Source organism: Seriola aureovittata, chromosome 9 (genome assembly GCF_021018895.1).
Source record: "Seriola aureovittata isolate HTS-2021-v1 ecotype China chromosome 9, ASM2101889v1, whole genome shotgun sequence".
Classification (NCBI taxonomy): Eukaryota; Metazoa; Chordata; class Actinopteri; order Carangiformes; family Carangidae; genus Seriola; species Seriola aureovittata.
Window position 1 is genome coordinate 4,989,898 of NC_079372.1, and position 12,913 is coordinate 5,002,810.

At 40.5% G+C, this 12,913-nt stretch overlaps 2 protein-coding genes across 2 annotated transcripts; both read right to left on the reverse strand.

Annotated features, from left to right (window-relative positions):
* Nucleotides 1-64: 64 nt before the first annotated feature.
* mipa (major intrinsic protein of lens fiber a) lies at nucleotides 65-5,425 on the reverse strand. The gene is made up of 4 exons (XM_056384192.1): nucleotides 4,129-5,425; nucleotides 3,723-3,887; nucleotides 3,521-3,601; nucleotides 65-3,405 (listed from the first exon to the last, which is right to left on the reverse strand). Exons 1-4 carry the CDS (start codon nucleotides 4,486-4,488, stop codon nucleotides 3,220-3,222), a joined length of 792 nt encoding a protein of 263 aa, XP_056240167.1. The 5' UTR covers nucleotides 4,489-5,425; the 3' UTR covers nucleotides 65-3,219.
* Nucleotides 5,426-7,571: 2,146 nt separating this feature from the next.
* ptges3a (prostaglandin E synthase 3a (cytosolic)) lies at nucleotides 7,572-12,300 on the reverse strand. Its single transcript, XM_056384191.1, has 8 exons — nucleotides 12,114-12,300; nucleotides 11,062-11,175; nucleotides 10,232-10,301; nucleotides 10,046-10,144; nucleotides 9,628-9,717; nucleotides 9,479-9,535; nucleotides 9,310-9,337; nucleotides 7,572-8,756 (listed from the first exon to the last, which is right to left on the reverse strand). Coding segments are annotated over exons 1-8 (480 nt in total). The 5' UTR covers nucleotides 12,116-12,300; the 3' UTR covers nucleotides 7,572-8,736.
* Nucleotides 12,301-12,913: the final 613 nt, after the last annotated feature.

Below are 12,913 nucleotides of genomic sequence, written 5' to 3' on the forward strand. Positions count from 1 at the left end.
CTGTTCGGAGTCTCATGTCAATGCGCCATTTCGATGTGTTGTAATGTTAGAGCTGTGTAATCTTAAGTATTGAAGTAGCTGTTCGGAATTAAATGAAAAGCAAAGAAGTCATTAGAACTGCAGTTGATAGGAAACATTGTGACTGAGGATACATTAACTTTGCTCTGTGTTTGATTTTCCTCTGATTTTAGCAGCTTTTATTTGCACCTGAATTTATATCAAAACCGGTCTTTCCCATAAACTAAGTTTTTGGTTTTATAAGAAGCTTTGCACTACCTACCATCACTGTCAATGTCGTGCATGTGATAATATAATAGCGTGTTAGAAGTAACATGCAGTATGTATAATAATCTTTTATATCATGTGGATCGCATTTGGGTAAATCACTCTGAGGCTACTACTACAATCCAAATAATCTGACAACTATGGTGGCAAGTAAAATCGCAATTTTTCTCAAAATATCAAAAAATATTTTTGTGAATTTATTTGCAAGAAATGAGAAATTATGTTATCTCCCTTAAGTCAACCTTGACGTCACACAGAGGGGTATGTCCTGCACAAACACCTGCAGACAGATGAACCGGAATAACCTCATCTGATTGGCAAATGTTTATGTAAATGGTTACTGGGTTTTTTTCTCAGAAGTGAAGATGTCATATATAATAATTGTTGCATATAGCTACGGTTAGCTTCTTTGGTGTTTGCAAGTGTAGGTCTCTCCTGTATGGAACCATCTATTTACATTTTTCTACAGTGAGTCTAAAAGAAAAACACACAAAAAAGGATTGAAAACATAAGAATTTTTGGATTTTTTTGACATATAAAAATAATAAATCAGTGGCATCGAGATTGGGAAGGTATGCCTGGTATCATAAAGGCTGTCCATTGAATGAAAGCATATTGGTGTAAAACATAATTGGCATCACTTCCATAACCCATCAGCCAAAGAGGAGACATTGCATAACTAGGATATTATATTTCCTATCCATCCAGTTTCAACAATCATGAAATGTTTTTTTAAAAAAAGAAAACTTTACACTGTACATCACAAAGCTTTTCCATTAGAACACAAATTCTAATTTCAACATGCCACTAAAATGTAAATTCTACTCAACCACTGCCAGGGAAATCACACTGAAAAAAAAAAGGTTATGTAGAGGAAGCAGAAAGAATCAGCTTACATGTCTGGTTCAATAACTGCTCTGGTGAAATTTGTCAAAATGCTAACTTATCTCAGTGCCCCGTCCCCTTCCCTCCATCCCAGCAGCTTTAGATGTCCCCTCATTAGAGCAGAACAAGATGGCTGCCTCATAAACAAAGGGAGGAGGTAGGGTGAATGAAGGAGGGATGGAAGAGAGAGGGGACACCAGGCCAATGCAGAGCTTCAACTTCAAAGTTCCCGTAGACTGTATGAAAATAGAGGTGTACATTTATCACCCTGTACAAACACACTAAAGATTTCAGTCGCCTCGCGGTGACCTTCTCTCTTCTCCCAAACATCAGAGAAAAGGGGGCTTGACCAATGAAACTACTTCACTCCTAAAGAGCCACCCAGCTCAGCGTAGAAAAGAGAAGGCACCAGGTGTTTGCCAACACCAGCAAGAAGCCACCACACCTCATGCACTCTTTCATTTCTAACCTCGCGTTGATGTCACAAAGACCCTTCAGTCGTGTCAAACAACACAATTCAACTAAAAAAACACTTGTTCCTTATGACAGCTTGTCAGGTTTGCTCTCTTTGTTTTTCCATGGCAGACACGCAAAAGTAAAAGCAAACCAACTATCACACACCTGTACATGAATCAGTGAAAAGCGCTGCTCTAAAGCTTCAAGGACAAAATCATGTCAGAAAGTCATTTAAAATGTAACCCAACACAAATACTGTATAAGTTCTAAATGTGGTAGAAACCTGTAGATTTCCCACGTATAAAGCAATGGGTAACAGATTCAGAGGCAGTTGTACCATTAAAATATTTCTAATTGTGACGTCGTTGAAGACGGAGCTCAGAAAAGACCAGATGGTTTAATGTTTTGCGTTTATTTTAATATAAATGTGAATGGGTGTGTGCTCCACTAGATGAGACACAAATGCTAAACTGAATGAATTTGGCTTCAGGATTTGACTCAAAGGCATTTATGATTTGCATCTGATATAAAAAAGGGGAATCACTCTAAACATGGAATCTGTTGAACTTGTGAATCAAACTTTTGCAGTATCAGTGAGGGTGTGGAAAAGGCAGCAGCTTTCCCTAAAATAAGTTTGCATGATAAATCAAACTAATAAAGATAATGATAATAATAATAATAATAATAATAATAATAATAATAATAATGATAATTTGATACAGACAAAGGATTGTGGCAATGAAAAATGAAAAATAAATGATCAAATAAAACAAGCACACAAGCATACACATGCACACGGACATGCATGCACACTCACTCTGTCTCTCTCACACACACACACACACGCACACACACACACACACACACACACACACACACACACACACACACACACACACACACACACACACACACACACACACACACACACACACACACACACATACAACTAAAAAAAAAAAAAGAATGTGAGGCAAATAAATATTGGTAAAGTACAATACGTACATGTAATTTACCCAAAGTTCGTGGAACAAAACAAAACGAAGGGTGAGATCACACTGGATCAAAATGGAAAAGCATGCAGAAGTCCACTGCTCTACTGTAGCTTCACTCCTAGCAGACTACAAAATAGGGAGAAAAACAGAAAAAGAGAGAAAGGGGAGGAAAGATAGAGAGAGAGAGAGGCCCCTGTCCTGAGCAGTTATAGCCACCTGGTCAGCCAGGAGTGACTGACTCCCCACACCACGGGGCACAGGGAGCTTCCTTCAGTGGCAAGTCTTCTTCTAACCCTCCATCTTTGTCCTGCAGTCCAAGGGGAAGGAGGAGGAGGAGGAGGAGGAGAAGGAGGAGGAAGGATGGGTAGATGTGAAATCAGGAGAGATGGTCAGGGCTGTGGGTGCCCCTTCACTGTGATTCAGTAGGTCCAGTTCTGGATGCACAACAACAAGGAGTTCGGGAACATTTGTGGAGGCGGGGAGGAGGTATGTGTGCAGAAACGCTGAGTGGGCTGAGGATGGACCGGGAACTGAGGGTGCAGAGTGAGGCGTGACGGGTGAGGGATGGGGGTCAAAAAGCCAATCTTCTACTCCAGGCTTATAGGGCCTGTGTCTTGAGCTCGATGGGCTCTCCCCTGGTCTCCTGCTGGCCCTCAGCCTCTGGGGGCCGGGTGCCCTTCAGTGTGGCGAGCCTCTCGGACAGGCCGCGCATACGGGGGAACAGCATAAAGTCATACAGCAGAGCACCCATAGCGCCACCGATCATGGGACCCACCCAGTACACCTGTCATTGACAAAAAAAAAAAAAAAAAGACAAAGTGCAGGATGCGTGAGTCTGAAGATGTCACATTACTGTTTGGAAGAGTTTGTCAAAAGATTTACAGATGTGATCATCTTACCCAGTGGTTGACAAAATTCCTGACCAGGACAGCGGGGGCAAAGGACCTTGCGGGGTTCATTCCTGCTCCAGTGTAGTACATCTAAGTCAAAGACGGAGAGAATACACATGAGCGAATGTATATGTGATATGATACAATGCTCTGGTCCTTGTGTGAACCTAGCAAGCTGTTCCAAACCTCTAGGCCCTGGGTTGGTTCTTACCCCAAGAAGATGCCCCATGAGCACAGAAAAGCCGATGGCAAGGGCAGCAGAGCCCAGGCGTCCGTTGCGCCTCTCATCAGTCACAGCAAAGATGCAGACAACAAGCTGCAGGGTGAGGAAGACCTCCATGGTGGTGGCCATGCCCAGACTGACGCCTGGCTGAAGCTGAAAGATGGAAGGAAGATGGAGTCAATGAAACAACATGATGTAAACTGTTGTATATAATGCAATGCAGTTTTCTTATATGTACACACACATTGAGATTTTTTCTTCTGAATGACCTTATGCCAGACTTATCTTGTATGTGAAAAATGTCATGAAATATTTGTAATACAGGGGTCGGAACCACCCTGCTTACTTTTAGTTATGGACATAGAGAATTCCATCAGCTGGCAGGTAATCTTACCGTGTTGAGTGCCAGGTTTCCCCTCATGTTGCCAGGTGTTACCCCATAGAGCACGGCAGCACCAGCCAGTGCTCCCAGACACTGGGCTATGATGTAGAAGAAAGCACGGAACAGGGACATCTGGGAGCCAATCAGGTAGGCAAAAGTAACGGCTGGGTTAATGTGACCTCCACTGATGTGGCCGATGGACTGGATGAGGGTGGCAGCCGCCAGCCCAAAGCAAAAGGCAACATGGAGGACATTATGGGGCCCAGTGGTCCAGCGGAGGGCTGCCCCCAGCCCAAAGAATACAAAGAACATGGTGCCATAGAACTCGGCAAACACCGCCCGCCAGAAGGACATAGATCTGAATTCCCACATGGTGTCAAAAGGTCAAAAAACAACCTCTAAGCAATGGAGGGATGAAAAGTCAAAAGAAAAAACAAACTAATCAACTAAAGGGAGATTCTGCTTCTCCACAATAATGACTGTTTGAGACCAAAAAACACAAAGCAGATGACAAAAATTTGCCCTCAAACAGAAATTGCCTCTCTAAAGCTAAATGCAACAACACGTAAACATGTAACTGTGAATAATCTGCTGCTCTGCCTACTGAATTCTGATTTCTGTCATAGAGAGCTCCTGAGTGGAGCAACACGCCAGTCTCTGTGCATCTATGTGCCAACCCTGCTGGTTGTTAGTAGAAGAACATGGATAGACAAACGTTAAGCATGTCCTGCAGACATTCAGCCTCTTTACCAGAGCAGGGGGAGCTCAGAGGCCTTTTTATAACACCCCAGGGCCACAGTAGCCCCGCTGATCCCAGGGGAGGGGCCAGTGCACAATACTACGAATCAAAACAAAATCATTTAACCCTTCTCCTGCCCCGACCTCCCTCTGTCTGTTCAATGTGTAAATCACTCTGAATCTGGCCTAAAAGGCTGCAATCTCAAAAGGCTCAGAGAATAATCCGAGTGGAGCTGGACAGACCTCACTCACGTAAGAAAGCTCTCAGAAGGCAGCTAGTTAGTTAGTAAAGGGTGCTTTTGAAAGGGGGACTTGTGGTTGGCCCTTGGTGGTAAGAGCCAGCAGGGAGGTAAACAAAAATGTGGTTGGTGTAGCAATACTGTTCTGTCGAAAAAAAACTAACAAAAACAAAATGGTTTGCAGCATCTTACATTTACACAGGGGGGTTTTCCAGCCTTTCAGGGGTTCAGCTGGACCCCTGGTGTTACTGGAGGAGGTGGAGATCTAGCCCCTGAACGCCACCCACAGCCTGGTTGAAGCACTACTACCAAGAAAGTGGAAGAAAACTCCATTCATAACATGACTGACTCAAAACCTCCCTTGAGAAGCTACGCTGACTGTCAAACCTGAAAACAGAACAGCAGTGGGCATGTGGTGGGCTGCACCTGTGGTGCAGCGAGAGGTGGAGTGCAGTGGTAGTTTTGCTTCTTTTCTAATATATTTTTAAAAATATTTTTGCATGCGCAGTATAAATGTAATTACAATCTCAAGCATTCACTCGATTTCCATCTTGCTCTCACTGTCTCTGCTGAAATGTGCAATCAACAGTTCACATTCACTACAGTCAAAGCTGCGATCGCCAAAGCACGAGCAATTTCTCAATTTCTCCACTTGTGCTGTGGATTGATACAAATTAGGTTTGTGGCAGCAGAACTGATTAGGCTAGAGTTTTACATTGTGTGTGCTCTTTGGGTTTGGAGGCTCAGGTCAGATAAAGCGGTGGAAAATCCACGGTTGGAGAGGAAGAGGGGAGAGCAGGGCCTGGCATTGAGCTTCTGCACTGGAGCATCATGCTGACCAGGGCAGCCAGAGGGACGGCCGCAGCCCTCTGAAAGGATTATGCTGAACTCACAGCTTTTCTCCTTTATGCATGGAAACAAAATGCTGGCAGTAACAGTTTCTGCTGGTTTCTATGATCTGTTTGTCTAGCTACCACTGTTGAACCTGTGAGTTCCCTTTTGGGCAGTCAGTCTATACATATATAAATAGATATATATTTTGCCTCTACGCCATAGACACTCCAGAGATGCGTTGGAACAGCATCAGGGGAATTCACAAATCAAATCAGCATACATTTTCATGCCTCAAAGGATGTAGTTTGCTTTGGAAGTTGTCGACAAATATTCAGTGTGATTTCTTGTATTAATCTCACAGCAGCCCGATGTTTTATTTTGTACTTCGCGTTGAGGGGAAACATGGTGAACCGACTCTACCACCACCAAACGAAGGACAGTGGACAGTCGATGTCGCTGGAGAGAATATCACTTTTTCCTCGAAAGACAGTGTTTATCTCGTTGTTCTGATGGTGAAAGTTTATTAGTTTGCCAGTTTGTGCATCTCTATTGTCATGAGTATTATGTCCTTCTCATGACTCCCTCCATCAGTGGTAAGCCACCTTTTGTGGGTTTAAGCCCACAGTTTAGTTTTACAGGGGAGGGTGTTGAAAAGGTGCTTGCATTGTATTTTTCTGTTCCCTGGGTCCAGACTGCTGACACATACACAACATGATGCAGCCCCTAAACATCTCACAGCGGAGTAGAAACTCTGGCCTGCACCCACCACACTGTGGTGAGAACATGTATTACAGAACACAGGGGATGTGTGACTACAACATACAGATCAAGCACATTTGTTATCTTATATGACTGACGATAATCAATGGTTCTTATGGCCATGAATGATCAGATTGGCATCAGAGAATCATATCATATCTTTGCTACAACTTCTGTGATTGTACTAAGTACAGTATCTACAGAAGTCGTCATGTTTTGAAAAATTACACACAGCAACATCTTGAATAATTTACACTGGAAATTTACAGCAGAGAGGAATTTCAGGTCTCCAGTTCCCTTTTTAGTCTCAGTGTAAAAGTACAGAGGAGATGGGAAGCCCCTAAAATACCCTGCATAGTAATAGAGAAGTGAGAATACAGTGCAGTGAAGCATTAGCACTACACAGTGGTTACAGAGTGACATTTCATTCTTCCAAGACTTAATCTATGGTCTTAATGCAATAGTCACATGCCCATTTGTAAATTGAAAGTGATATTAGTCATTGTAATTGTTCCTCCTTTCCATACTGGCCCTGAGCACATCATGTCCTAACACAATTCCAAGGTAAGAGACAAAGTACACAGTCCTCACTCTAAAGTTCACCTGAACAATTGACAAATCAAGAGATCTCCCAGTCTTCCAGTCTGTTGATACAAAATTTCCTTTGTGTTACAATCACTCTACTGCAGGTCAGTGAGGAAACAGTGTGCAGGGAAAAACAGAAGGGATCTTAGTTTAAAATGGCTTATGTAATTCAGAGTGAAGCACCTTATTAGCTTGGTTTAAGAAAACCTTTTCTGACAGGTGGTTGGTGATTGTCTCTCATCTCTTATGTTGGAAATGTTAGAAAAGAGTCTCTTTGCGGCCAGTATTGACGAGGAGCAATTAAAATGACCAATATTTTTATTGAATGTACACATAGGCATGTTAATGGTGTATAAAGACAGAGTAGTCTTTTAAACATTGTTTGATACTGAGAGCACATTCCCACAATAGTGAATATTCATCCCTTCCAGAGTTAATCTTATCTCTAAACTTCATTAATGAGTTAAACTTTATTGAAAGCGATGTTTCAATAGTAAGGCCTTGTATTGAACAGTCTTAAACAGTTTATTAGAAATTTATACCCAAACTCCCACAGCATAAGACAAACGCAAATGTGTTCAACACATACTGAATCAAACACACAAGCCTCCAAAGCATAGTTCTATTGTATGTGATTAACAAACCATGTACCGTTTTACACTAGTCGGGAAACTCTTGGTAGACTACATAGGATTTCTGCTTTCACCGCAGTATGCATATGGAAGAAAATTAACTTGTGTACCCTGCTACAATGTGCAATGTTTTGTACTGGCATAGAGACACAAACTCACCTTTGCAAGGTGTAACTATATGCAAAGATTAGTACCACTCTACTACCATAATCTCAACACAAGCTGTAAGTTGCACAAGCATATCCGTTTATTTTAAATGCTGAAATGTTTAAAAATTGAAATTATTGTTAAATATTTGCAGATGTTGGCATAGATTGGAAAACCCATTTCAAGCGGAACTCCTGCTTTTTAAATTAACAAACATAAGTGCAATTTACAATACAAACATTAAAGGGGAAAAATCTGCCATTAAAAAAATCTACTTTTTTGGAAAATAGGCATTTCTGAGTTTGTTTTTTCATTAGAAATCACAATGTTGAATACACAACCTGACATCGCAAAAAAAAAAGAAAAAAGAAAAAAAAAAAAACAGAGAGAGAAGGTGTAAGACATCAGCACATCCCATTAGTCAATGAACAGTAACATTTTCATTTGAACAGAATTGTCCATGCAGAACAGAACAGCAAAGCACAGCACTGTATGTCGCTATGGATCTCTGTGCATGTCTGTATCCAACAGTCACTCCCTGTCACTCCCTTGAGGGGTTTCGCTTTGGAAACTGCGTAGAGAGATGAGGTTTCTTCTCCAACATGGCTGCCAACTCATGCCCAGTCTCTCTCTTCAACCGACTTATAACTCGCTTTGTTTACTACTGGGGTGGCTTCTGGATTCATCTATTCAAGGTCGGGCATTTCTGGAACAGAGACAAAATTGAAAATATGATGTATGTGAGCCGCATTAGATTTGAATCTAATCATTCACCTCTTATAATTAAATGAAAACTAACACACAAAAAACAAACAAAAAATGAATTTAAAGGTAATTAAAAATAATTTGATAAAACTGATTTTCCTACTACAAAGTTAGGTCTCAGAAGCTTTTTGGATGGTTTGCAGCCATATCCAATCTAATACCCAACAAACCCATTTATGCTTTTATGTCAAAAGTTAACAATCTCTTATGTAGCTCTTAATCGTAGCCATTTTTGATTTAACAAACTCAATTCACCTTCAAGGACAGAAATAAACAATCAAGCCCTTTCTAACATTACATCAACATTACCATACTACAATGGATGATATCATCTTTTCCACAGGCATTTTATCGGTTAGTAACAGATCCTGATTCATCTGCTTGTACGCACTTGGCACCGCCTACCATTATGGCTGTTGTCTTCTCACACCATGGGATGTAGTGACTGCTGATTATACTAATTATAAAGACAGCTCTTTCGAAATGGTACTTACTTTCATCGTCACTGTCTGCAGAATCATGCTGCAAAACAAAGTAAAAACAACAATTACAATTCTTCCTACACCTTTTAAATTTCACTTGATTAAAATTTCTTCAAACTAAATATATGGCATAATATATGGACCACATAAAAAAGTACTATATATATATGTAAAAAAATACCTCATCGTCTGCACCATCTAAATCAGGTAGATCATCCCCTCCCATGCTGTTCATCATCTGGAGAAATGCACGAGACAATTGACTTGTCAGCACTACAGTACATCTGGTTAGCTCACATTTCAGGCACTGTGCATGTTCAATATACTTACCTCTGAGAATTTGTCAAAACTTGACAAGTCCTCATCTGAGTCATCTTCCCAGTCTTTCCAATTGTTGAAATCCACACTCAGCCAGTTGCACTAAGAGATGATAGATTCAAGTGTTTAAGTCTATATTTGACATGTAATCACTTTATTCCAGCTGTTTTTTTTCAATGCTAATGTTTACTTAACTGCTCAGCTAAGTGGCATACTATTCTTGGAACAAAGAATTTTTAATGCTTTTAATCATACTGCCAGGACATGGCAGTCAGATGCTAATTATACCCATATGTAAAGTAATGACGTTAAATAAATGGTCTGACAGTTCCCCAAGATTTATTTTCAGATTGATCGCAATTAAAGTGGCAGAATCTGGTTTGCAACAAACGATAAGTATCTGTTGTTTTTTATAACAAAAGAAAATGACCTTTGTCTTGTCTTTGGTGAGTCGTGGCCATGACTTTCCAGTTTCTGCTTTTCGTAAACAACACAACACAGACCTGTCAGTGCGTCTGTGTTTGGATTCCTGCATGGAAAAGAAATAATGATGAAGGCTTTACATGAATAAAACATATGGTAGAACTACAACTTTGACTATAGGTGACAAACATACTTTGGGGTCGATCTCCCCAAAAAGTTCCACTGTATTCTGCTGCTTGATATTATCTGTTCCACTGATACAGCTGTAAGAGGAAATGAAAAGAGGTTATGATTTTTTGGTTACAGATGACAATAATAACTGAAAATTATGACATTATTTGTGTTTTCATCATTCCTCTAATACACTATACCACAGATCAGGGCCCTGTTTCCAAAATGCATCTTAAGGCTCATGTTAAATGGGTTTTGATTATTGTTCCTTAACTTGGTTGTTTGAGCTTTACGGTGCAGGATGATCTATGTGCAGAGTTTGACACCTGAGGGACTGTATTCACATTCATCTGCTAAAGGGGAAAAGGTTCTCTGTACACATCTTAAATCTCTGCTTAAGAAATGTTTGAATTAGATGATTTTGTGACATAACTACTTTGGGACCCAATCATGGTCCAATATGTAATTCACATTAGTGTGAGGTGGAAACTTGAAACCTCCAGTGCACACACACGGAGAACAGACTTTCAGTGAAGGAGGAGACATCTTGTGTCCAGCAGTTAAATCTTTAAAAACATTAAATATTTTCATATTTATATAGTCTGGATTTATTAACTCAGGGAGGAGGAGTGAATATAACTTTAAGAATATTTGGAATTAATTGCTTTTTTGTGGAAAAAAACAGATGAGAACCAAATTATTGAAAGCAGAATTTATTTCTACATGTCTAAAAACATGTCTGGGGGGGGATCTTTAAGATGCTTCTGAGAAACTGGGCCTTCATCAGTTTCCTCTGAGAATAGAAAAATTCTCAAGAATATTGCAATATAATGTGCTATTAATGCATCTTACCTGAAATCCATTTTGGACCGGTCGAAATTTACGTGCACATCTTTACTGTCCTCCACGCAGAACTCTACAAAAACAGAGTCCCTCCTGTCATACCACTTAGCTGTTGCAGGCTGCCTAATGACAGAAGATAAAGTGATATTAAGGCAATACAACATAATCCATGCTTCAGTCTAATATGTCATGGTAATTGCTCAAACACTAAGAGTGACACGTTTGTTAATATTAGTTGGGTATATCATTTCACAGCCAGGGGTGCTCATTCTGCTCTGGTGGTACACGTGAGCAGGGTGCAGTACATCTCAAATCACGTTTGAATCACGTTGACGAAAGCTTCACTCATTCATTCCAGATTAGCACGAGAGCCTCTGAATTATCCTTCACCCTTTTATCTAAAAACAATAGCTGATGTTTCGAAACACTTGATGATAATAAACATTAATGAACATCTGCTAACATTACATTACAGACATCACACATAAAACATAGCAACAATTACATTGTCATACTGAGAGGGAGTCGGGAAAAGCTACATTAACAGTAAAATGAGTCGTCATTGGGATGTGAACCACACTTAGGAGAAAAATATTTATCTGGGATAATGACAGCTTGTGGTATGAGAAACGTTGTCACTGTCGAGCGTGTCTAAGTTGGCGTTAGCCTACGTTAGCTAAAGTGAAATCTTCCGAGCTAATCATGACACCATGCTTTTTCAGTGCTAACATTATCTTCGTCCTGTTGGTTGACATTAGCCTGCTAGCTGACTATAACTGAGCTGATATAAGGCACGTAAAGAAATCTAGCGAGGTGCTTGTCAGTTTGTGGGACATGCTGGTGCCGAATTTTGTTAGGCTGAAGCAAAGTTAGCTGTGGGTGGATTTAACGACGTGCTGTGCCTTTTACTCTTGACAACCCTACAACCGCTGAGGCTAACTCGTGTGCTAGCTTATTTAGCTAATGCTGGCTGTCTGAGCCACAGTATACCACACTACCGCTAAGACTTGTAGCTAGTTAGCTACCACCATTACCGATTGCATAGTAACTCCAAGACTTACATCTTCACTGTTTTAGCAAATAAAATCCCACGTTGGACCAGGATATAGGTAACAATGTTATCTAGCTGTAGCGCCCAGCAAAAGAAGACCACTGAAAACTAAACAGTTTGCTAACTCTAACGTTTACAACAGATGCATTGGTGTCTTTCCAAACATCGCGTGTTTTCGCCGCTCTCTCGTGACGTACCGTTTCAACCGCCTGCATGGAGCGTGGGCACGAGCCAAAACCGTTGGAGACAATTCTAGAATGCGTGTGCTCGGCGTTCCAGAGCAGCGCAAGAGCTCCACCAGCAGTGTCATTCCATAACTGACAGTATGAAAAATATTATGTCTGATAATGAGGGAAGAGACTACCTCATTGCAAGGCTGGATTACCAACTAGTAGGCTAATATATGAATTAACAAGTCCAGGGAACCCACAACCCCAGGTGTACCTGCTCCACATCATTTGAGTTACGTGATTTAAATAATCACAAATTTGTACAAATGTGTACCACTGTAGTACAAGTAGGCAACAAAATAAACTAGGTCCCCATCTTGTGGCCTTTGTCTTGTGTGAAAATCTAGTTTTAAGACTTTAACTAGTTGTAGAATATAATATAATATAGTAATAAAGTGCATTTATATAGCAGTATTGTTTATTCTATAGTTGTTTATTTTTCTGCTGTGGTAAATGAATTTCCCAGTTGTTGGATAAATAAAGTTAATCTAATCTAATCTAATTTATTCTGAAGTTACAAAGTACAGAAAGAACTGCAGATATAACAAGAGCAAATAAAAACAAACTAAATAGATCATAG